We start from the raw sequence: 24,457 nt of genomic DNA on the forward strand, positions 1-24,457 counted from the left end.
CTCAGCTTGGCAAAGATTCTATTACGATCAGAAGCGGTGGCCAGAAGACAGGGCATGTTGTACAAATGGCTGCTCTTACAGTAAGGCCTGTATCCAGTTCACATGCAGAATGGCATCACACCCACTGTGCTGCTGGGTCATCTTATTTATTTATTTGAATGAACGAAGGTCAACATCTAGTCTTTGTTTTCTTTTATTGCAATTTAATCATTTACAGTAATCTGTGCGGATCTTAAGTATAGTCGGGCAAGTTCTGACAAATGCATACACCCACGTAACCAACTCCCCAGAGCTTTGCCATTACCCTAGAAAGTTCCCTCATCTTGCTTTGCATTCTGTCCTCCCCTAGCGGTGATTACTAGTCTGATTTTATCCTCATAGATCAGTCTTACTCATCTTGAACTTCAGTCAGAATGGAAACATACAGTGTCAGCATTTAGTCTTAATATGTTTTAGTCCAAGATTGTAAACAGTAATTTAGTGCTGGCTGTGTGCCGGAATCTCTATTGCTGTTAGAAATACAGGAATGAATGTTAACAGCTGACAATAAGGGACAATAAGTTCGTTAGGAGTCATCGCAGAGGCAGAGCTGGGCCACGCCGTGAGAGGCAGCGAGCGTCCTGGGGATTCTGAAGAGGAAGAGGCCCAGGGTCTCGAGGAGGTTCTGAGAACAGGAGAGAGAGGTCACAGTCTTCTTTCTTCTTCTTCCGAGGCGATAAGCCAAAATGTTAAATTTTGGCTGTTTTAGTGATGTGTCCTTTTCTTGCCTGTGTAGCAGATTTTGTCCTCTCCCTGTGTGTGTGCTGATGAAAGCAGAGGCCCAGAGACCGGTGGGGAATGTTTCCTCCCAGGGGTGCGGAGACCGGGAAGTTTTGCTGGATGAGCAGGGGCGTGGACGCCGAGTGTATCACAGCTCCCGGGTGTCAGTCCGTTTCCGTCTGCTGCTCCTCATGCGGCTCACATGTCAAGCAACCAAGTTCAATTTGTCTTACCAAGAAAAGCAGTTAATAGTTCTCGGTTTTCTTTGTATGTGTATCATTATATAATGAGCATTTTCTGTATTGTTAATGATTTGAAATCCTGATTCCTAGCTACTGCATAACTTAGCATATATGGTGATACTATATGTAACAAGTGTGTATATATATTTATAGTATATGTACTGTATATAAATATACTATATACGGTATGAATATTTGTCCCATGTATTTGTCCCATGTCCATGTATTTGTCCCATTTGCCTAATGGATTACAAGGTCAGTTGGGAAATAGTATTGAAAATAAAATAAACAATTACGTTTTACAGGAGCACAAAAGCAAAGATAAAATTAACTACTCTTTTTTTCTTTTCTTTCTCCACAGAACCATCCGAGTATGGCTGAAAAGAGACAGTGGCCAGTACTGGCCCAGCATTTACCACACGATGGCCTGTACGTAGCTGAACTATAAAACTTGAGAAAAATGTCTGTAATGTCTTCGATGATTTAAAATTCAAGCTGCCTGATTAAAAAGCGCTACTAGATTTCAAAACGAGTGTCTTAGTTGCCTAATAGCTCTGACAGGCTGTGACAAACTGCAGGAAAACTTTTCTTTTGCAAAGAAAGTTGTGTCTGCTGGTCTAACTGAAGCCAGCTTGAACAAAACTGAAAGGGAAAAAGGAAAAGGGCATGCCCCCACCCCTGGATTTCCTCCAGTTTGCCAGCTTACTTCGGTAGTGACTTCGTGCCTAGTAATCGCTGGGACTGACACCGACACAGGGTTCTGTCCACTTAACACCCTCATAACCGGCCTTTTGCCCACCCTTTTCACAGACCTTGGGGTACTATTGAGAGAGTTGGTCCAAGGTACGGCACATTCTAAGTAGAGAATTTTCTCAGTAGTTAAGTCTGTTCTGAAAATCAATCTAGTAGAAGGTGGAGCTTTTTGCATTGAGATTTTAAAACAGCCTTGAGCTGTAGTGATATAAAATCACATTTAAATTCTACCCCTTTGTGCAGAATCTAAGCAGCATCCCCATCCTTCTCTCTCCCTTCTTTTCTTAATCTTTCTTGAAAAGATAGCCCTGCGGAGGATGCCTGATTACCACCTAGGCCCAGGTAGGGTTAGAATCCTTCTGTCTCCAGTGGCCACACAGAAGCGTCCAGAGCTGCTAATTTCTTTGTGGTTTGGTCCTTAATGAGGGATCTTCCTCAGTTAAGGGTTCCAGTGTTCAGAGGCCCCCCGGGAAAAGAGAAAAGGCTTTGGGGCATCCTTCATGGTTTTACTTCTGAAGACCATTATGAAATTCTCCAAAGAAGACCTCTTGCCAGTTGTTCTAGACCCTGATGACACTGTCAGCTTTCTTACGAGTTCTTCCAGAGACAGTGGAGTTTGTTATAAACACAGCACAGCCACTCATTCAGCCAATTCCATATCATGAGTTTGAGTCCTCCTTCCAGGCACCTCCTTTCTTGGCTAGCACTTTCTCATTTGCACACTTCTTCCAGTGTACGTGCACTGTTCAGATCCTGTCTTTAGTTTTAAAAATTAGCAGTTTATCAGAATTTTTATTTGTTCTACCTTCCACTGACAGCTTGGGCAGACTGGTCTATCTTGATAATCAATGAAAATAAAGTAGACTTTTTAGACTACTGGTGTAAATATTACTATTATAAGAGGAACCATAAAACTTTAAAATCTGGAGCCCATTAGAAGACTGCTTGAGAACCTAATCATAACTTATCGTGCCGAGCAGCAGTGTCTCCTGTCATCCATGTGCTGTGGATGCAGGACCGACCTCTAAAACGCAAGGTGACCGATATCTTTGAAAAGGTGCTCGTGCAGCCCATTTGATGAAATTACTTTGGGATTTTTCTTTTTTTTTGGAGGGGTGGGGGAGTGGGTGGGACATCTTGGGCCTCTGAGCCCACCCTTTACCCGATCCAAAAACAAAAAAGCTTCTCTTAGACTAATAACTCCTTACTTCCAGTGGCCTGGTGATCAGTCTCATAGCTGGAAGTAGCAAAGCCTGAGCAGCTCATGCCTGTGCTGGGGAATGCTTCGTCATCTTTGTGGACAGTCTCCACAAAGCTATTGCTCTTTTCCTCCCATCCCTCACTTCCCCCGCACTTCACATTTTGGCCATAGCTTAATCTCCTTGAGTCCTCACCTTGGAGTTTATACTCATTAGAATAGAGAGAGAGATGGATATGGATTTTGTTCTACATTTAGTTCAGTTGTTCCTTGGCTTGTATTTTCCTCAGATATTTAGTAGAGCTTTGTAATTGATTTTTGTCGCAGGGCACCAAACCCTCGCAGTAGAAGTGAGCACCCTTCCTTGGCACTTGGCTCTCTCTGTCGCCATCCCTCGCCAGCTTGGTTTAACGTACCCTCTGGAAGTAGCTCCCAGAATGCGGTGGCTGGAAAGACTGGTAAAAACTGGAAAGAATGAGCACAGTGACTCTGCTATTGGTGGCAGACGCCCTCATGTTTGTACTTAACACAATTCAACTTGTTGCTTCCAGAAGCTTCTTTATCGCATTCATCTGGAGTGGAATATACTGATGAAACTGCAGAAACATTGCCAGAAGAAGAAGAATGAATGAATGAATGAATGAATGAATGATGAGAAATAACTGTCTGTTTTACGATGACTTTTATTTTAAAATGAAATTCAAAATATGAGAAGAAAAGTGTCACGTTGGTTCCAAAAACTCTGTAGATTTCTCAATTTAGGATATTTTAGTGGTCATCTACCAATGTAAACTTTTTCCTGAGACCTGACCGAGTGAGCAAGGAACCAAACCTTAGTGTATTGATTGCTATATGTTTTATAACGTTACCTCACCTAACAAAAACAATTTTCCGAATCTGCTTTAGCTGAAGAAAAATGGAAACTCTTAGTTTCTATATCTATGTGCCTCGTGCATTTTTTTTGAAATATCATTATATGAAATCATCACAACAGATATGCAAGGTAGATAATACTTTCACCATTTCATCGATGGGGAAACTGAGACCAGAGGGGTTAAGTCCACTGCTTGTGGCTGAAATTCTAATCCATGCCTCTCTGACTCAAAGCTATGCAGTCAGGTGGGTCCGTGAACTTTTTCTGCAAAGGGCCAGACAGTAAATATTTAGACTTTGTGGGCCATACGATCTCTGTAGCAACTATTCAACTTTCTGCCCTGTATCATGAAAGCAACCATAAACAATGCATAAAAGAAAGAGCCTGGCTGTTTAACACAAAAGCAAAAAAACAAAACCTTTATTTACAAAACTAGAGTTTAAGTATATACTTTCAGACAGAGTGATGCCTTTTTAAAAGGCCACTAATTTGTATTTTGTTTATCAAATTATGTGAATATCCACACTTTTTTTTTTTTTTTTAATTATATAGCTCATCTCACTAGAAACTTCCATTCTAGGAAAAAAAGACAGGACATCTTTATATACAAAACAAATAAACTAGGGAAGCTTTCTTTTTTTTAACTGTAAGAATTCTCTAGCGTCATAAAATTACTCAGCACATTGTAGCTTTTACACAGAAGAAGGATCTGACATGCTTATGTATAGTTTGATTAAGAGTTAGGCTTAAAAAGAATTGAAGAGAACCCTAAAGCATTAAGATTTAGTAGCAACTAAAAAGTAAACAAAAATAATTACAATGAATCTTTGAAATCACCCAAGCATGATTTGATTTGTCAGATAATTTTATGCAAGGTTATTGAAGGGCAGTTTCCACATAGTTCGTATGAAGATTTGTATATCTTTGTGGTTATAATTCTTAAACACGATCACTCTTTACAGTCTCCAGCATCGATAAAGTGGGTAAAGGTGTATAGGCTTCTTGTCAATTCTGATTGTTTTGTATACAGACAATTGCGGTACCTACCTTCTTTGAATGCATCTCAGTCTCTTTCTGTGGTCTGATCATGCAGTTAGCTGTGTTTTTGATTTGGGTACAATCTAGTATTATAGTTTATTTTCTTCTTTTGGTGGAGAATATCAGCCTATTGTAGAGAGAGACCTTTAAACAATTTTTAAACGGTAACTTCATGTATAAGGGTTTTTTTTGCAGGGAAGAGGGAGGAAGACAGGGATAAAGGGGGTCAAATATTTGGTGACAGAAGGAAATTTAACTGGTGAACACACAATGCAGTATATGTACAACGTATTGTAGATCTTATTAACTAGTGTCACTCCAATAATTTTAATTTTAAAAAAAATCTAAAAATAACTTTTTTCAATTATATTGATTTTCTGACTTGAAATACAATCACACCTTTAAAAAATAAAAAAAAATAATTAAAAAAGATTTTTCTCTTTTACTTTTTTTGAGCAGTTTTATTTCAAAGTAAAATCAAGTTTGTTTGTTTCCTGGCATGCAGTTCCTTGTTGTGGTTCTTCCATAGTCAATTAAAATTCTTTAGATTGAAATGAACCCCAACAATTCTTTTCTCAAATGTTCCATTTTCTAAATCACTTTCTCATCTGTAGCAGTGGGAGACGATTTGCAGATTCTCCTTTCTGAAAGTCATTCTCTGACCCGAGCTTTCTGGAAGGATAGGTAGAACCCACTGTGGACCAAAAAAACAAGTCTGTACCTCACAACTCCACTTACTGTAAACCGGTGTTGTCTGTGTCATTGGAGAAGGGAACATTTTTTTGGACATTGGGGTAAAAAGTAATTCCAAAGTGGCTTTCCCAGCTTGCTCGCACATACCTTGGAATAGGAATTTTGGTGCTGGGAACTCCTCTTTCCTCAGATCCCAGCTTCTCTTTTACCTGTGATGGAGAAGGACGGGCAGGGGCAGGATGACTTGCTGAGTTTGGGGTGCAAATCACCTACCGTAAGGTTAGGTGCCCAGGCCTTTCCAGAAACAGGTAGGAGTTTCAGTCGGATGAAACTTTATGCCGGATCACTTTATCCATAGCTTTAAAAATAACTTTATATGAGAACTTAAAACAACAGAAAGAACTTTAATAACGTTTTCAATTCACATCATTATTTTTTTATAAAACATTCCCCCCCGCCCCCTTTTTTAACCTAACTTGTGTAGGTGTTTTCAATAACATACTTCGAACAGTGACAGGCTACTTAACTTGGCCAGTAACGTGGTCTTTGTCTTCGACAGCTCCTTGCTCCGCCATGGCTTACCACCACGACAGCAGGCGGGTGTTTGTGGGCCAGGATGACGGAGCCGTAATGGTAGGTAGCTTCCAGAACCTATTCTTTATGTTGACACTGTACTCCTTATATTGACCTCCATGTTCATCCCTGTGGACAGTTTAAATAAAGTTACTAATGAATACCTGATCGGCATAAGAAATGTTGAACTCAGTATAGGTATTAGACCTTAAAATGGGCTAATTTAAATTAGTGCTTAATTTTAAACTATTTCTGTGGAACTCAGTGCTGTCATAGTTGATGGTTGAATGCTCAGGCTAGCCCACCAAACACAGTCTCCATACAGTGAATGTGAGACTGTAGCAGCCCCCATTCCTGAACCAGGAAGGAGGGAGGAGGGGAGAGGAGGGAGGGAGGAGGGAGGAGAGAGAGAGAGAGAGAGATTTTGGGGGATTGAATTGTGTGTTTATGTATATGTACGTATATTTTTTCTTAATTGAGATAGAATTCATTTTAAAGTATGGAATTCAGTGATTTCCCCAAGATTAGTATATTCCCAAGATTATGCAACCATTAACTCTCTAATTCCAGAACATTTCATCACACCCCCTCCCCCAAAGAAACCCCAAACCCATTAGTAGTCGCTCCCCATTCCCCCTTTCCCCAGCTCCTGGCAATCTTTTTGAGCCAGAGATTTGCCTATTTAGATATTTTATGTAAGTAGAATTATATGATATACATTAACTTTTATGTCTGACTTCTTAATGTTTTCAAGTTCATCTGTATTGTAGTTTGAATTAGTACTTCATTCCTTTTTTGTTTTTTTAATGTAAAAATACTTTGTTTATTCATTCACCAGTTGATGGACATTTAGGTTGTTGCCACTTTTTGGCTATTATATCCCTTTTTGGCTATTATGTCCCTTTCCACTGCAGATCTATAAGAGTTTTTATATGCCATCCTAGAACCTATATATACCGTTGAACCAAGAGCCACAAGAAGGGTCCCTGGAAAAATAAATGCACAACTGCTGCCGTCACTGGAGAAGCTATTTGAAGCTTGCGGTTTGTGGCTTCTGGTTGTATTTGTGCATGCACATCACCATGATATTCCTATAAAATGTTGCTATGAACATATATGTGCAAGTTTGTGTGTGAATCAAAGTTTTTAATTCTATTGGGCATATATAACTGCCAATGGAATACGGTAAGTCTGTATTGAACTTACTGAGGAACCGCCAAACTGTTCTCTAAAGTGGCTGTACCATCATCGTACGTTCCCACCAGCAATGCGTAAGGGATCCAGTGACTCTGCATCATTGCCAACACTTGTTATTTTCTGTTGGTTTTTTTTTTTTTATTAGGCCATCCTAGTAGGCACGAAATGGTATTTCATTATGGTTTTGATTTGCCTTTCCCTAATGACTAGTTATGTTGAGCATCTTATGTGCTTATTGGTCATTTGTATATTTTCTTTGGAGAAATATCTATTCAAGTTCTTTGCCCACTTAAGCTTTTTTTATTTTTTATTTTATTTTATTTTATTTTAATTGTTGAGTTGTAAGAGATTCAGACTTGCAGCCTGGGAGAATTCACCGCTGAAACCATCTAGTCCTGGGTTTCTCACCTTGGAAAGTTTTTTGAGTACAAATTTAATCTCTTTACTTATTATATATTTTCCGTGTTTATTGTTTGTGCCTTTCTGGGCCATGAAACAAAGAGCCAGTACAAAAGACAGGCTTTCTGCCCAGGCAGTTCATGCAGCAGTAGGCAGGTGGTGAGGACTGGGGACTGCGGGGCCAGGGGTTGATGAGCCCCATGCCTTGTCAGCTTGGGGCTGCTGTAAATAAATACATTATGTAGCAGGAAATGCCAACATTCTCCTTTTCATTCTCCTGTAAATTTTATAGGAATATCATGGTAACACATACGCACAAAAATAACAAGAAGCCACAAAGTGCAAGCCTCTCCAGTGGCGGCAGTGGTTGTGCATTTATTTTTCTAGGGACCCTTCTTGAGGCTCCTGGTTCAAGGGTATATGTTCTAGTATGGCATACAAAACTCTTATAGCTCCTCAGTGGAAAGGAGCAATGTAAATCCAAGTTATCATTAGTTAGCAATTGATCTATCGATCTTCCTCTCAGTAAAGATTAGTATCTCTAAAATGCTAATACATTTTTATACTTTGCAAAACCAAGATGGAGAACAATGGTTTTATGTTGAATTTCATTTTTTCATTAAGAAGTATATACTTTTAATTTTTCCTAGTTATAAAGTATTACATAGTCTATAAAAAATTGGAAAATACAAGCGTATAAAAGAAAACAACCCACGGTCTCTTCATTTGCCTTTTTTGTGAGTTTGTATATTAAATATGTATGATTCTCCCCTTACATTACTGACATGCCCTATGTTTCACTGTAGCTGAGAACTCTGTTAGTAATGGGTCTTTCTAATTGTGCTTTATATATGTCATCTTGAATTTTTGGTGTAGCCAAGAGAGAAAAATTAACAAGATGCCTCCTTTGCAGTTAGAAGGAGAGGGAATTCAAAGTGCTCGCTTGTGGAGGAAGAACTGGACAGAAATGCCGAGCTTCCTTAATGCTCTCTGGTCCCCAAAGGAAAAGGTGGCCCGAGGACAGGTCTGATGAAAGAAACAATCCCACATTATTGTTGCTGTATAGTTAATCTGGAGTCCCGAGTCTGGTGATAGCAACTTTTGTATTTTACTTTGTTTTGAAAGTTAAGTTCCTGTTATTTTTCAAACCATAATTGTTTTTCTTGTTGCATATGTTTACTTTTAGGAATTTCACGTTTCTGAAGATTTTAATAAAATGAACTTTATCAAGACCTACCCAGGTAATTACAATACTCACTCACTTGCAGATTTATACATAGATCTGCATACATAAAACTAGCACGTCTCCTCTTATGAAAAATTAGGTTCAAATTAACTTTTTAGTTTTGTTACCCCAGTTATGTGAGGGGCTCTCACCTCTTTGGAGTTATTTACCATCTTTTTCCTGCTTATTAACATTTAAAATCTTGTATACTGTTTCATTGGGTACATCTATCACACTTCACCATTCTTCTATTTTTGAACATGTGTACTGTTCCCAGTTTTTGATAGCACACACAAAAACACAGTGTATATGTATGTGTGTGTGTGCGTATATATATGTATGTGTATTTCATATATATGTTTATACGTGTGTGTGTCTTGACTGTTACTCTGACTCTACATCTATTTAAGACAGAGTCATAAAAGTGGAGTAACTGGGTTAAATGTTAAAAAGTTTTTTAATGCTCTAGATGTATTTTGCAAACACCTTCCCACAATAGTATAAATTTTACAACTCTATGAGTAGTGGTTGAGAGTACCTGCTCTTTGAGTCTTGACAATAGTGGTCTTTGTGGGGTTTTTTTTGCCAGTTTGATAGTCATAACAGTTCTCAAGCTAAAAATGATTTAAGCTTTATTTAACGTTAACCCTTTGTCATCTTTGATGAGTGTCTGTTCATGAATTTGCTCATATACCCAGGGAGTTGTAATGTCTTAACGGTTTATTTATAAGAAAGAGTTCCTTAATTTTTCTGAAGCTGCCTGTATAGCTGAGAGCAAGGTCGGAGGCTTCTCTCTCTAGCCTCTGACTTCATTCATCAGACCAGGCATTTATTTCAGCTTGCATGCAAGGACCTGTACCAGATGAAGACAGATCACTGCCCCAGTGTGCCTTATAGTCGATCTGGAAACACAGATATTCCACAATTTAGGTCATAGATCAAATACTTTTCTCATTGTCAGCTATTATTTTGGAATACAGAACTTTACAAATATTTTGTCTTTATAAATAATAAAAAGTTACACACAAATTATTCCAGAAACAAAATACTTACACTATTTTTTAATTTCAGAAAATTGTAAGTGCTCTTGTTTACAATGCCAATATTTTCTAAAGGGTCAAAACACTAAAGTTATAAACAATAAAAATTTGCTGTTTTAAGAAGAGACTGCGACTTTCTATATGGAAGTCATTGGTGGTGAAGGATTTTCTAAGAGCAAAGTAACGTTCCCTAGTTGGGGTAGGGCGGATTATCTGAAACTGTTCACAGAGGCAGGCATTTCCACGATAGGGCTGTGCAGACCGTGTGTCTCCAGGCCACCCAAGTTGAGAAGCTCAGCCTCAGTTCTCACCCCACGGGACCTGATTCTGAAGGTCACGTTTCTTCCTGAAGGCTGCAGACTTTTCCTTTCTGTTCCTACAGCGCATCAGAACCGGGTGTCTGCGATTATCTTTAGCTTGGCCACAGAGTGGATGGTCAGCACCGGCCATGACAAGTGTGTCAGCTGGATGTGCACCCGGAACGGGGACCTGCTCGGGAGGCACTTCTTCACGTCCTGGGCTTCGTGTTTACAGTATCCTTCCAAGGGCCGGCCCTTCGCCTGCCCTGGGCCTCCTTGTCCCTATAGTTAGTTTTGAATCGGATCATAAATTGTTAATTGAGATTCAAAGACTGAATGATTCCTGTATATTTCACATAAAATCCAAGAATTTCTGTATCTACTTTTCTTGATATAGAATTGATTTATCGAAAATAATTATTAAATGACATTTTTAATACAAAATCCTGGAAAACCTAAACTTTATTAATGCAACCTTCTGTCATTACATTTCAAAGTGAAAGAAAAGACTCTTTGTATAAAAAAAGAAATAAAAACTAATTGATCTTCTAGTAATTGGTTATTAGCAGACACTGCAAGAGAATATAATAAGGGTTATTACCCTGGAGTTTATAACTGGGCTACAATGAGTTTTATAGCTTTTTGTATGTGGAGAGGGTTCATAAACCTTACAATACTCTCAGAGATGCCTCAGCATCCCCCAAAATGTTAAGAAATTGCTGCTTTAAAAACTTTCTACTACTAAATAGAATTTGTTTCATATAGAGCTCACCCTTGCTTAAGTCTATCTGTGGTGGCTGTGTATCTTAATGAAGGCAAGATCAAGGCTGTCAGCAACAGGCAAATACCCCGCAGTGGTTTCTCTTTTAGAATTGGGCATCTGCTGTAGTAAAAATTTTTTTCCATTGAAAGCCTTTATAACAGATGCTTACTACAAATGAATGCACAACATAAGATATATAAAATAAGCATTTAAATTGTACCATACACTGTAGAATAAAACAAGGGAAAATATTCAGATGTATCATGTGCTGAAGAACTGTTTCTGTTAGGTATTAGGCTTTTCATATAGATCAGGAGAAGATGGCACAGAAGAATCACAGTTGTCGTGGCCCAGCCTGCGGTGTTCGCTCGGACCTGTGTTTTTGAATTAAAATAGTGGTTATGCTATTCTGATTTGCCACAAATTTCTCTGGTCATAAAGTGACTGAGAAAGTAATAAGTTGTTAGCAATAGTTCATATATTTTTAAAATTGAAATTTACTACTGCCCCAAATAAGAGTCTTTTGGATGATTAAAGTGAAACTTTTCACAGCAATTTAAAGTAAACCATCTTTTTTACTTCACGCTGAATCATCTAAGCCAAAAGAAAGATGGGTTCGTGTCCATATGTGCTGTCAGTTTTATATTATTTCTAGATATATTTCATAAATAATCATTTTCTGTTTTTTCTTGCTTTTTTCATTATTATTTTACTTTTTTGCACTTTATTATTATTTGATTATAACTGCTTGTTCTCATGTCTTTTTCTATCAGCTTTTATCTTTTTTATTGCCAAGTTCTAGGATAGTAACAAGTACTCAATGAATTCTTGTTGAACAAATGAATAATAATTTTTCCAATAATTCCAGCTTACAATTTTTTCTTCAATATTTATATATTACATAGTTTTCAGTTAGGAGTTTCCTTTCCACAGTTTTAGGTTTACACGTATTCTCTTTAACTTATTTCCCGTTTAGAAAAAGTATGGCTCGCTGCCAGTGTTAATTTAATTTTACATAAACATGCTCTTTGAGGCTGAAACAAATCTAGTTTTCAATGTGAAAATAAAACATAAATAACTCTTCTAGGAGTTATTTCTAAACAATTTCTAGAACTTGTCTCTAATCCTAATGTAACAGAAATATGTACATAAATCGGATTTAAATGACTCTTTAGCTAACAACTGTTCCAGAACAATGTTAACATCACGCGCAGGAATGCTGCATTTCCTAGGATTTGACATTTTCAGCGATCGAGAATGACTATATTTTATCAATGGAGATACTACTACTAAAAACAGAATGATGTAAATGGAATGATGTCATTTGTTTCCAAAAACTATTGATATACTAGAGTGATTCGAAAGTAATAATAAAAGCCAGATATTTCATGGCAGACTTTGGGGGTGATGTTGGGACTATAATCCACGAGTTATCTCGGGGTAAACGCTGCAGCCACAAGCATTGCTGGCAAATGTTCTCAGGGCAAACGGGAAATGGGTTAAAGTACACATTTTCTACTTTGAGATGGATTTAGATCCTTGACTGCTTCTCCACAGATATGATTTTGATACCCAGTATGCTTTCGTCGGTGATTATTCTGGACAGATCACACTGCTAAAGCTTGAACAGAACACCTGTTCAGTCATCACAACCCTCAAAGGACATGAAGGTAGGCTGTGTAATCACCCACAGGTTTTCCACCTATTTGGGCATCCAGATTTAGTTCTCAGCTCCGTGGTTTCATGAATGATCAGCTCCTTATGATCTGGCAGATTTCAGTTCGATTGGCGAGATGGGGGATTTAGATCTCAAACAGAGTGAAAACTTAGCGAAGGTAGGGTGTTCGGATGGGTTTTGTCTTGTCAAGATCTCTTCCAGATTGCTTTCAAATTTGTTGACCTTTTTCATTTAAATTATATTCAGAAGGCCTTTAAATTTTCCTGTAGATGGTAAGAGCTTCAGAGGAATGTTGTTGTTGTTGTTATTATTTCTTTTTTTTTTAATTGATTAGTTTCAAGAGTGCTGAACAAGGCCGGGTGGATCAATACAATTAGGAGAAACATCCGGTTCGGTGCAGCCTCAGCTTGAGAAACCTCCCAGGATAGGGACTGAGGGAAGAGAATGACCAGGTGGCATTTCATTGTTTCTTCAGGGCAGTGAGTTGGTGAGCCTCTGTGGAAGGGTTTTAAAACTCAACTGGCTGTATTGGGTAACAAATGAGAAACTTGGTGGCCATCTGGTTTAGATTGAAGAATTGAGGATTTACTGAAATAATCAAAGACTTTTATGAAAATGTTTTAAGTTTAACAAGTTAAATGCTCTCTATGCTTTCTAGACAATCTGTTTAGGTGAAATCTAGTCTGTCATATCAGGGACCTTGTAGAGAAAAAGAGAAAAAGGAAGAACAGTAAGTTAAAATAGATTTGGGCAAGAAAGCACAGCCCTTGAAGACACCAGTTTCCATCTGTAACTAATGGTCTCATGACCCAGGTTCTTCAGTCTTCTCCCGGGTGCTGAGGACAGTAGGTTCTGGTAACCACTGAGTTGAGTTCTTAGAGAAAGACCATGTTTATTTTATCTGCCTTTAGGCCTCTGGCTGTATGAGCCACAGGATTAAACAAGGCCAGGATTCATGCAAAATTATCCCTGAAGCCAGTTTTGCAAAATACTTTTCTATTCACTTTTGTTGTTTCTGTGAGAGACCAGTTCTGTTGTTTGCTTTTGAATATGGCTTCATCCATTTTCTATATACCACCAAAAATATTACCAGCTTGTGTGACTGGTTCAATTTTATTAGGTTTATTAATAATTTTTTATAGACAAGCAACAATCAATGGAACAATGAAGAGATTTGTTGGAAGAGAAATCTGTAGAAAGAAAGATTTCTCAAGGGTATCAAATTTAATAAGTTTAGCCAATATAGAGTACAAAATGTAAGATTTGGATTTTTACCTAAACTCTCTGGCATAATTGTGTGGTGCACCTACAAATTTTTTTTTTTTTTTTGAGACACAATTTAATTTTCCTAAACATAGTCATCTTGGGGTGAAACCACCTACAAGGTCCCAGAGACCTGGAATAAGCTAGATTTTTATCTTATATAAGATGACTGAAGTAATCTTAACTGCCTTTTCTCATTAAATATTAACAGCTATTTTTTCAAAAGCTTTTACTAAACTAACCCTTCATGTATAGCTGTTCATAGTTTTATGGTACAAAACAAGGAAAAATTTCTTTAAACATCTTTGCATTCAGTTTGATATACAGCTGAACATCCTAACCTTACAACTCTGGATCATGAATGTGCAGTGTCTTCTTTGTGACTCGTGATAAAGCATTGAATGGGCCTTTGTACAACAAAGATACAGTTTTACTGAAAGACTCAGCCGGTGCCAGTTCAGCCTTAGCTGTCAAATGTGGGTGTCCCAATGTGCGGTTATAGTTAACACCCCACCTCTGTCTCCCTCTCACCCCCAGGTAGCATCGCCTGCCTCTGGTGGGACCCTATCCAACGGCTGCTCTTTTCAGGAGCCTCTGACAACAGCATCATCATGTGGGACATCGGCGGAAGGAAAGGCCGCACACTCTTGCTCCAGGGCCATCAGTGCGTGACTGGTCACGGGGGTGGGGGAGAATCTGAGTTTGGGCGAGGCAAGGGAGACATTAGTACTTTGGAGACGGCCATTTGACGAGTCTACTATTGACTGTTTTTCTGTTAGCCCTGAGTGCCTGGTGTTCTGTAGCGAAAGGGAAAAAAAGGCACAGGGTCTTCGTAGTCAAGGAGCACGTCCACGTTTCCATCCCAGTGAGCCACCCCATGGAAACGTCTGCTTAAGGCTGACGTGGGTCAGGGACCCCAGGTGCCGACTTTGACCATGGAAGATTGCGTGTCATGCACTACTGAGCCAGCCTCGGACTGGATGTCTAACTCATTTTCTTAAATTCAAAGATGTTTCATTGCAAAGTAACGTGTGATTTGATGTAGTCATATTCGTGAGCTGTGACATTAGGCTCGTGCCACTTAGTCTTAAAAGAAAAAGGAAGCCTTTCCTCCTTGTTGGTTAGGCTGTCCTCAGTCACTGTGAGCAGCCAAGGAAGGGCTGTCCACACAAGCCTGCAGGTCAGGAGACTGCATTGCGGGCACCAGCGGAGCATCAGGGAGGGGCCGATCTCTTCCCCTCACCCCCCACCGGTGTGCGTGGGCAGGGGCGTGCGCGTGCGTGTGTGCCAGCAGCCTCCGCAGTGTGTGATTACTCGCTCCTAGGACTGTGTGCCAGTGAGGGAGTTAGGCCTCCTTTGTTCCTTGTTTCTGACAGGCAGGTAAATCTTGTACACCTGAAATGGGAATCATGGTGATTGGTCTAGAAAACTCTAGTATCATCTCATCTCTGACTACATCTCTTAACGACTGACTTAAAAGTAGTGTTTACTTCCTAGAAACTATTATTCTGTACAGTAAGTTGTAGACTGTCAGGTAGTTTATGCTAGAATCCAAATTACCATACCAAAGAGCAATAAAATGCCAGTGGCTGATTCTAACCAGGAAAGAGAGTTGAGCCTAAATGAAGACGGTTGCTGGTTTCCCCACCAAGACAAGTGACTGTTGTGTGTGTCGCTTGCAGTGACCGGGTGCAGTCACTGTGTTACCTTCAACTCACGAGGCAGCTCGTCTCCTGTTCGTCGGACGGTGGGATTGCGGTGTGGAACATGGACGTTAGCAGAGAGGAGGTAAGAGAAAGACCAAGGCAGGGCTGGCCAGGAGATGTCTCCAAGCACCCGCGTGGTCTTCTACCCTGCCCGCTGTAAACGCTGACCACGGTACAGACAGTCCTGTGCGTCACTTTGCATTGCGTCCTCTGCTCATTTGAGTTTCTCCAGTGACAAGAAGTTAGCATTTAGGCTGATTTTCAGCCTTGAGAAGTACACTGAGGGGACACTGGAGACAGCCTCCAGCATAGCCAGGGAACGGACTGCACCGTGTGGTCCCACAGCACAGCTGGTGCGCAAACTGAGAGGCGCGCCGGTGGCTAGCACAGGGACGTAGCTGGGTGCCTGGCGTTTTCTGGAAAAATATGTCTCTCTTCTCTTTTCCACGGAGTTCTGTTTCAGAGTCCATGTCGACAGTCTTCTTTTCAGGAGATCTGAGCTCTGACTTATTCGGGCTGCTAACTAGTTGTGGGCCCTAGTTTAGACAAGTGCCTCAATTTCCCTAAGTCTCTGTTCCCTCTTCCACAAAGGGAAACGGCTGAATGACGTGACTTCTAAGGTCCTTTCAGTTCTTTAGACAAGCACTCTAATCATCCAAACAATCTGCCTTTTTCCTTATTTTAAATAATGCCGTAGTGAACATTCTTGACCTTGTCATTGTGTGATTATTCAGTTATTTATTTCAGACAAATTGCTGAAAATAGACCCTTTGGGCCAAGGGTATGTCAACTCTTAAGGCTTTTTATAGATGTTATCACATGATTTCCAGTCAGAATTTCCATTCTCGTCTTTGCTAGCAATGATGTTATCTCTCTTTTCCAAATGGCATTGATAGCCTGTGACGTAGATAGCAAAAGAGTTGATTCCAGAGAAGATCTGAAAGTATGAGCGATATTAAAGACTTAGTGTTTAGCTTCAGAAACATTAATTGAGCACCTACAGGGCGACCATAAAATCTGGAAACTTAGTGAATATACATCAAAAACGGCTTATTGATACTGCATTGCATTGCAATGCTGTGTTGCCTGACGTCACATAGTTTGCTCAGTGTGCAGGTCAGCGCGCTGTGCAGCATTGCAGTAGATGCACCGTTGCCACTGTCCCCTGCATGCCTGCTACGGGTCGCCTCCGATTGCTCGTGAGTCTGATTCCAGCTGAATAAACCTGCATACCACAAAAATGTAATCAAGGGGGTTTAACCTGTTTTTTAAAAAATAGTGACATTACTCACTTCCAGTCTTATATTTACCATGTTCTATACACAAATATTCTTGCCTGCAAGACGCTCGTAATCTGGTAAAGGAACTATACTACCCTATAAATAATAAAATGCACTCCATAATATGGAGAACTTCTGGTTGCTAGTTTTTTAGTGATCTTGTCAGATAAGTCGAATAGAGAAAATCTTGATTACGTGTGTTCACTGGTTAATTACTTTTTGAATTTTCTAAAATCTTTTAGTAGGGCTTAGAGTAATTTGTTATTAAACATATGTAACAGTGGCTTAATAGTACAGAATGTGTCATATTTTCTCTGGAAAGAGTTATCGAACTTTGTTTTGTATTTACCAACTGCTAGTTACATACGTCAGGAACAGCTAGTAGACCATTCTGTTTTCTAGACTCTTGGCCTGTCATGTTTCAGTTCTCTGAGGGAGTGGGGAGCTCAGGAGAGAGGGGACCTTTGGAGCCCAGTGGCTGCTAGTGGCTCTTCCAAGGGTTTAACAACTTGAATTTCAATCCACTATTCTTATCCTTGGTAAGTCCTTTTAGAAAAAATAGTTAGAAAGTAGAAGCAGTATCTCTACCTTCAAGGTTACCCGATTGTGGAATTTATTTGTACATGAGGGGAAAGAAAAGACAGTTCTATCATTCAAGGTGCTTCCTGTGTGGGCGGTTCTCTTCCTTTTAGTTGCTTTTGGAAGATTACCTCAAACCACATGCGTACTGGCCTGGAACATATTTTGCTCTACTGGCTTGTCTGTCTCAATGGTTGCTAGTGTTGGTGGGAAAGCAATTTGCGCCAAAAAGATGCATCATATTTAGTAGGGTTTTTTTTTCATTAGCTGAATAAATATTAGTGCAAAGTAAGCAGCCTATAATCTATAAGATTTTGACTACTCTGAGTTAGAGTTTTGTACAATTTGTAGGACTTCTTTAGGCAAGGGCAGAGAGGATGAACCCCAGATCCTCTAGCCCCACAATGCTTGCCTCCAATTTCTACGTCCCCTGGAGATGTGACTAGGGCGTGTCCAACCCGCTGTGGCTGTGGGCACCACACTCGGAAGTGGGCAGCAAGTTCGCCTCTCTGCCAGATCATAAGTAGAGGGGTTTCTTTGGGGTTGTAGGCATGAAACCCAAATGAACAAGTAACAGTAATTAGAGAATGTTATTTTAAGGTGGTCGATGGCAGAGTAGATGGTATTTTATACATTAGTGCTAAGTAGATTCGCAGTGCAGGTGGATTCTTGCCGCATCATCTTTGCCTGGATCAGAATACTTGATTAATGTTCTCTTTTGCTCTTCTCAGCACAAAACAAAAGTCTCCCTAAGGAATAGGTGTATAATAGGATGATTCATCATAGTTTCAGCATGACACTTAATCCTGTTAAAAGAAACAAACTTACGGGTATTTCTTAATTAAAATGTGTGCCAAAAAGCCTGTTTATTTCTGATTTTGGTTTTTCGTTTGTTATCTCAACTTTTTTAAGTGTATTTCTTCCATGTGCCCCTCTGCCCTCCAGCTCAGCAAAGTAATATTCTCTGCTAAACCCCTAGACGGAATTATGCTCCCTGAGGGCGGACACAGTTGTCTTGGTCGTCATTCCGCAGGACCATGTTTAGAGACCCTTGCGTGTGGGAATGGTTAGGACCTATTTACAGAATCTGTGTGGAGTACAGTGGACAAGTGTAGAGGCGCTGTCTGGACGCCTGGGTCTCCATCCACTAACGCACCGTGGACAGTTGCTTCAGTCCCCGAGCCATTTCTTTGCCTGTAAAATAGGGATGATGTTGCTCTGTATCTCCTATGATTGTGATGAAAATGAAGTGGAATGGGCCTATAAAACCTTCGGCACACTGCCTGGACACTTATGACCCTTGCTGTATACCAGGCACTATGCAAACATTTTACAGTGTCAACTCATTTAATCCTCACAACCTTATGAGATGTGTACTAATGCTCGAATATTGCTGTTGTCAGTGCATTTCGCACTGTTTTTTGTTCCACGTGACTTTTCCCTGTATATGTGGTACTGTAGAAGTTACGCTGGCCTGTGTCGCAGACACGAGACTAGGCGGTGGTACCTGCTTTCCTCCCCGCCGCAATTCAACACCCCCATGCTGTTAGCAGCAGGACCTGCCGCGTCATCTGTATCCCTCAGGGATGTTGTCACGGGCAGTGTTCCCAAACCACCTCCCGTCTCCCATCGATCACAGAAATGAGGAAGAATCCCACATCAGGACAGCGCTCTTCCTCACGTAGGCACACATCTCCATCACTCTCTATCCTCCCTTCTCATTCCCAGCATCGCCCCAGTTATGTAAAGAAACCTCGTTTCTCTGTCAGCCCATTTCCTTTTATTTGCGAGTGTCCCCCTCAAAAGAAAGGCATTTGTAATGGCTGTCATATGTAGACATATTTCTAGCGACACATCTAAAATACTAAGGAATTTTTGCTGCAATAGGAAACAAAGAATGAGGGGGCACTCATCCTTTAAACCAGTGGTCCCCAACCTTTTTGGCACCAGGCACTGGTGCTCCTATGAGAACCTAACGCCTGATGATCTGAGGTGGAGCTGAGGCAGTGATGCTAGCGCTGGGGAGCGGCTGCGAATGCAGATGCAGCTTCGCTCGCTGGCCCGCCACTCATCTGCTGTGCCGCCTGGTTCTTAACAGGCCACGGACCGGTACCCGGTCTGTGGCCCGGAGGATGGCGACCCCTGCTTTAAACCACCAGAGTTCCCTTTTGGATCTCTGTAAAGTTTTCCATCTTCGCCGCATATTTTATAAGGGTCAGTATAATTCAGTTTCTGTGATTCTCCTATTATCGTCCCCTCTTATCAGATATAGTTTTCTTGAGTGTTAACTTTCAAGATCAAGAGAAGATGAATTACTTTATAATGTTCATTTGGTTTAATTTTGTAGAAATTTGTATTTTCTACTATTTTTATTCTCCATATATAATAAGTATATAATAACAAGTGATTGAGGTTAAATAGGCTTTTGACAGGTTCATCTTGTAATCAAGTACAATTTGTAATGTCTTATTTAGAGAAATATTTTCTGAGTTTTCAAGAAAGTAATTTTGAGACTTCAGTTTCCCTGTTTCAACCAAAATTCATTGAGAACCTACTGTATGACAGGCTATATATGTATATAAAGGTGAATAAGACCAATGAATAACTCAAACGTTAGTGGAGGGTGGGGGGAAGAATCCCATAGGTTAGTGGTGGGGGGAGAAATGTGCATAAAGAATTAAAGTACAGAGAGTTCACTGCTAGAATGAGGTCTGCGGGCCAGCTGTGTGGGCCCCCACTGGGGAGGGCTGGGAGGTGGGCGGTGGCAAATCTGTCTGACACGATGCTGCCCACCCAGAATTCTCTTGTTAGTTATCTTGTGACCTCACAAGATTTCCTAAGTGGTAGTTCACCAGATTTTGTAAGAAATAGGTTTTTACTCAACTGAATATAGATTTAAAGCAGAAAAAAGAAATATAGAAAGACAACTCTAAGAATTCACAATTAAAATGGAATTACTGCCTCTTAATCTATTGATTAAAACTCGAACGATCCTGTAAACATTACTAAAATTATAAAGATTACTCAGAACACAAACAGTGTTGAATATGGCAACAGCGATACTATATGGAGGAATTAAAAAAAAAATGCTAACCCCAGCAAGGTCTAGAACCGCTGAATGATTTCTGAAACATCAGTATAGGTGTACAGGTGCACTGATGTTGGCTCTGCCCTTCCCTTCCCCCAGGCTCCTCAGTGGTTAGAAAGTGATTCGTGTCAGAAATGTGAGCAGCCCTTTTTCTGGAATATAAAGCAGATGTGGGACACGAAGACACTGGGATTGCGGCAGGTAAGTAGCCCGCAGTGACTCACACCGAGTTAATCACGTATTTTATTATTGGTGTAATTAATCTCTCATTTTGTTTGACATCACTTTTCCCTATAACTGCTGTTCATTCCTGCTTTTTTTGATCACTATCATCGTGTGACTAATGATCAGCAAGACCTTCCCTGGGGCCAGGGAGACTGTTACCTAACCATCCCGTTGCTCACCCCGCACTGGGAGAGCTGGGACGCGCAGAAGACCCGAGAGTCTGTCTGTAAATAGATACGGATCTTTCAGTTTATGACTATTACTTATTAAAGTGTTTCTACTAGCTAAGCACAAAATTAGAATGAATTAGGGCATATAATTACAAGCCTTGCACTTTCACAAACAGAAAGTAACGATTTATTCCTCCCTGGAATACTCTGACACTAAGAATTTTAGATGATTCGTAAATTGTACCATATAAGTACACCAGGAATATCTTGATTAAGCATGTTTCGAGTACTATTTTTTATTTTATAAATTAAAGAAACATGTCCCAAATAGCCTGTAGATTTCAAAGATGCTCTTATCACTAGGTATTCACGTAATACTAAAGTTCTACAAAAAATATAGATTTCTATAGCAGCCTTGAAGGTAGCCACTCACTCAGGTTGAAAATGAATTTGTGCAGGTAAGTAAAAAAGAATGCCGATTTTATTCCTTTGATTACTGGTTATACCTCTATGAAGGATTGGCCTAAAGTTTGTGTGTGTTGATAAACTTTCTTTGATTTTACTTACAAAGCTATTCTCCAACAAGGTCTAGTATGAGACTGGTAGGTAATGCCAGGAGTATTGTAGCACTCAGGCTAATACTCTGAAGTAGCACCTGAATTCTCTCATTAGCTAGTTCTCACAGTGCATGTCTGGTGATAACTAGTGGGTTGTAATTGATGGGCAAACTCATTCCTACTTCTAAAGGAAAGACAAAGAAATGAATTTTTCTCCTATGAGTTAATAGGAGTGAGAGGAAATGTACAGGCCACTAAACTTTTAGTGGCCAAAAAATATGTTAAAATAAGTAATAATAAGTGGACTACTTTGGAATGTTCTTGAACCTTATTTCCAGAGTCACAGTTTGAAAGACTAAAATAAAGAGTAAAACATTTGGTTATGGATATTTGTTTCTTAATGAAGGTATATTACATTTAAAACTTCATTTCAAAATTTTTCTTTGACATAGGAATAGATTTTTCCTGCCCCAAATCTCTAGTTTAGGCTTCTGGTTGAACTTAAACTTGGTTTTAATGTTTGTTGTGACATCACGACAGAGAACATGAACAAAAAGCTGTACTTGACTAATAAAGTGATGTTGTTTGTAAATCCTTGACAAATGTTGAAATTGTCTACCATTGTGTGCTGATTGCTGCGTTGAAATGGGGTGGTTATAATTCAAGGCGAGCCCTCCCACTCCCACTCCCCTACTCTAAAGGGAAACCGTGTGCATTAAAGCGAAGTTCAACCCCTCTTTTTCCTCCTTCCCGTGGTCCGGAAGCATCACTGCAGGAAATGCGGGCAGGCCGTCTGTGGGAAGTGCAGCAGCAAGCGCTCAAGTTACCCCATCATGGGCTTCGAGTTCCAGGTCCGGATGTGTGATTCCTGTTACGACTCCATCAAAGAGGAGGAGTGAGTGTTTGCACATTCCTGTCTCACTGTGCGTCTGAAATGGGAAGAGTGAGCCTGAGAAACAACACAGGTGTCCTGTTGTCTCTTCCCAATTTCATAAATGACTTTTAAAGAAAAATTCCATCCTAACTTCATGACTTAAGACAAAATTCTCTGAAACACTGCAAGGAATGATGTTGGTAGGACCAGCCCAGCAGTCAGGTGTACCGTCTTGAGCCCATGTCACTTGGTGCTGTGCACGGTCAAGGCCACGTGCACACTGATGCAGTGGCTGAGCTGGCTCTCTCCAAAAGCATCCCTTGCTCCTACCTGGGCTCACACATGCATGGAAATTCAATTACTGGGAAAACTCTAGAGACCAACGTTTTTTCTTCCACCAAAATCGGATCTAGCAATCTGTTCTTAAATAACTATTTGTACATAAGACAGATCTGTCTGCTCCTCACTCCGTCCTGACTCAGGCAGATCCATCAAGGCAGAACCATCATTTTCTTTTCCTTCCCTTTGAATCATTTTTGAAAGTAGTAGATGGGCAAACCCAGGCAGAGGCCCGAGTTGGAAAGCTGGAGGGCACCATTGGTGTCGGTCAGTGAGCTTGCGATGGAGGCTAAGGCTGTGGGCTTCGAAGCAGAGCCAGGGCCAGCGCTGCAGGAGAGCGCTGCTCCCTAGACACCAGAGAAGTTTGGGCGAAGCCCGGCCCCTTCTTATGGATGTTGGGCCCACGCCGCATGATCTCACACAGTGCAGTTCTTCTTCTGTGCTAAAGGTTTCTGTTTTCATGTTTAGGGACATATGACCTTTCCACTAAAAAAAAAATAGTTTTTTAAATCTTTTATAAAACAGTCTTGCAACTTGTCATGCTTTCTTCATCCTTTAATTATAAAGCTAGTTTTCAAAAGTGTAGCCACATTTTGGGGAGCAAATTTTAACACTTATTATATGTATAGTTGACCTTTGAACAATGGGGGGAGGAGGGTGGTTAAGGGTGCCAGCCCCTGTGCAGTCAAAAATTCGAGTATAACTTTTGACTTCCCCACAACCTACTAATAGCCTACTGTTGACTGGAAGCCTTACCAATAACATAGCACGCATTTTGTATGTCATGTGTATTATGTACTGTATTTTTACAATTAAGTAAGCTAGGGAAAAAAATGTCATTAAAATCGCAAGGAAGAGAAAATACATTTACGGTACTGCACATATTTAATGAAAAAAATTGCGTAAAAGTGGATCCAAACCAGTGTTGTTCAGGGGTCAGCTGTGTATATGTTGCTAAGAAACGTGTCTTAGCTCTAGGTACAGCCAGGTGTTTTAAATGGTCTCTTTTCTCTTTGTTAGTCGAACTTCTCTAGCAACCTTTCATGAAGGAAAACATAACATTTCCCACATGTCCATGGACGTTGCTAGGGGACTGATGGTGACCTGTGGGACCGATCGAGTTGTAAAGGTAACCTGCTTAATTGTCTCAATTAGCATCTCAGTGTAGATTGCTCTGTCTTCTCGCTGTAGTGGGTATAAGACATTTCGAGTCCAGTGTCGCTCTCTGATTGGCAGGCTTGCCGTCCCTCTTCATAAGCATCCTATAGTATAACCAGGTGAAAACTCTGAGTAACACTTGGCGCATCATTTTACTTTAATAAACCTTTCTCTCTGCAAAAAAGGAAAGAGTGAAAAAAAGAAAAAAGAGAGCAATGAATAACAAACTGCATGCTTGTGATTCACCTCCCCTCGGCCTTGTTCACCGCCGTGGCATTTCCCTTTGCCTTGTCCGTCAGGGCCTGGCACCCCCCTGTCGCTGTCCGGCTGAGGTAGCCCAGGGTTCCAGCTCCCCAGCTGGCGGGGGCCTTAGCTGACCCCTCGCTCTGATCACTCGTTCGCATGTTAATGCTCCTTGCATCCCGCGCAGAGGACTTCCTGCTTGTAAGAAGTAACCACACATTTTTTCGTTAAGTCCCTGGGCTGC

General features: G+C 40.4%; 1 protein-coding gene across 1 annotated transcript in view; it reads left to right on the forward strand.

Moving 5' to 3' along the window:
• Positions 1 to 24,457, forward strand: part of WDFY1 (WD repeat and FYVE domain containing 1) — a 41,063-nt gene that overhangs the window by 13,109 nt on the left and 3,497 nt on the right. Inside the window, exons 2-11 of the mRNA XM_039855701.1 lie at positions 1,363 to 1,430; positions 6,117 to 6,190; positions 8,913 to 8,967; positions 10,374 to 10,524; positions 12,611 to 12,723; positions 14,532 to 14,658; positions 15,677 to 15,782; positions 20,747 to 20,848; positions 22,364 to 22,494; positions 23,833 to 23,941. Of these exons, the coding sequence (XP_039711635.1) occupies positions 1,363 to 1,430; positions 6,117 to 6,190; positions 8,913 to 8,967; positions 10,374 to 10,524; positions 12,611 to 12,723; positions 14,532 to 14,658; positions 15,677 to 15,782; positions 20,747 to 20,848; positions 22,364 to 22,494; positions 23,833 to 23,941 (1,036 nt within the window). The remainder of the gene's footprint in view (positions 1 to 1,362; positions 1,431 to 6,116; positions 6,191 to 8,912; positions 8,968 to 10,373; positions 10,525 to 12,610; positions 12,724 to 14,531; positions 14,659 to 15,676; positions 15,783 to 20,746; positions 20,849 to 22,363; positions 22,495 to 23,832; positions 23,942 to 24,457) is intronic.

The sequence above is a fragment of the Pteropus medius genome, unplaced genomic scaffold (genome assembly GCF_902729225.1).
Source record: "Pteropus medius unplaced genomic scaffold, Ma_sr-lr_union100, whole genome shotgun sequence".
Taxonomy (NCBI): Eukaryota; Metazoa; Chordata; class Mammalia; order Chiroptera; family Pteropodidae; genus Pteropus; species Pteropus medius.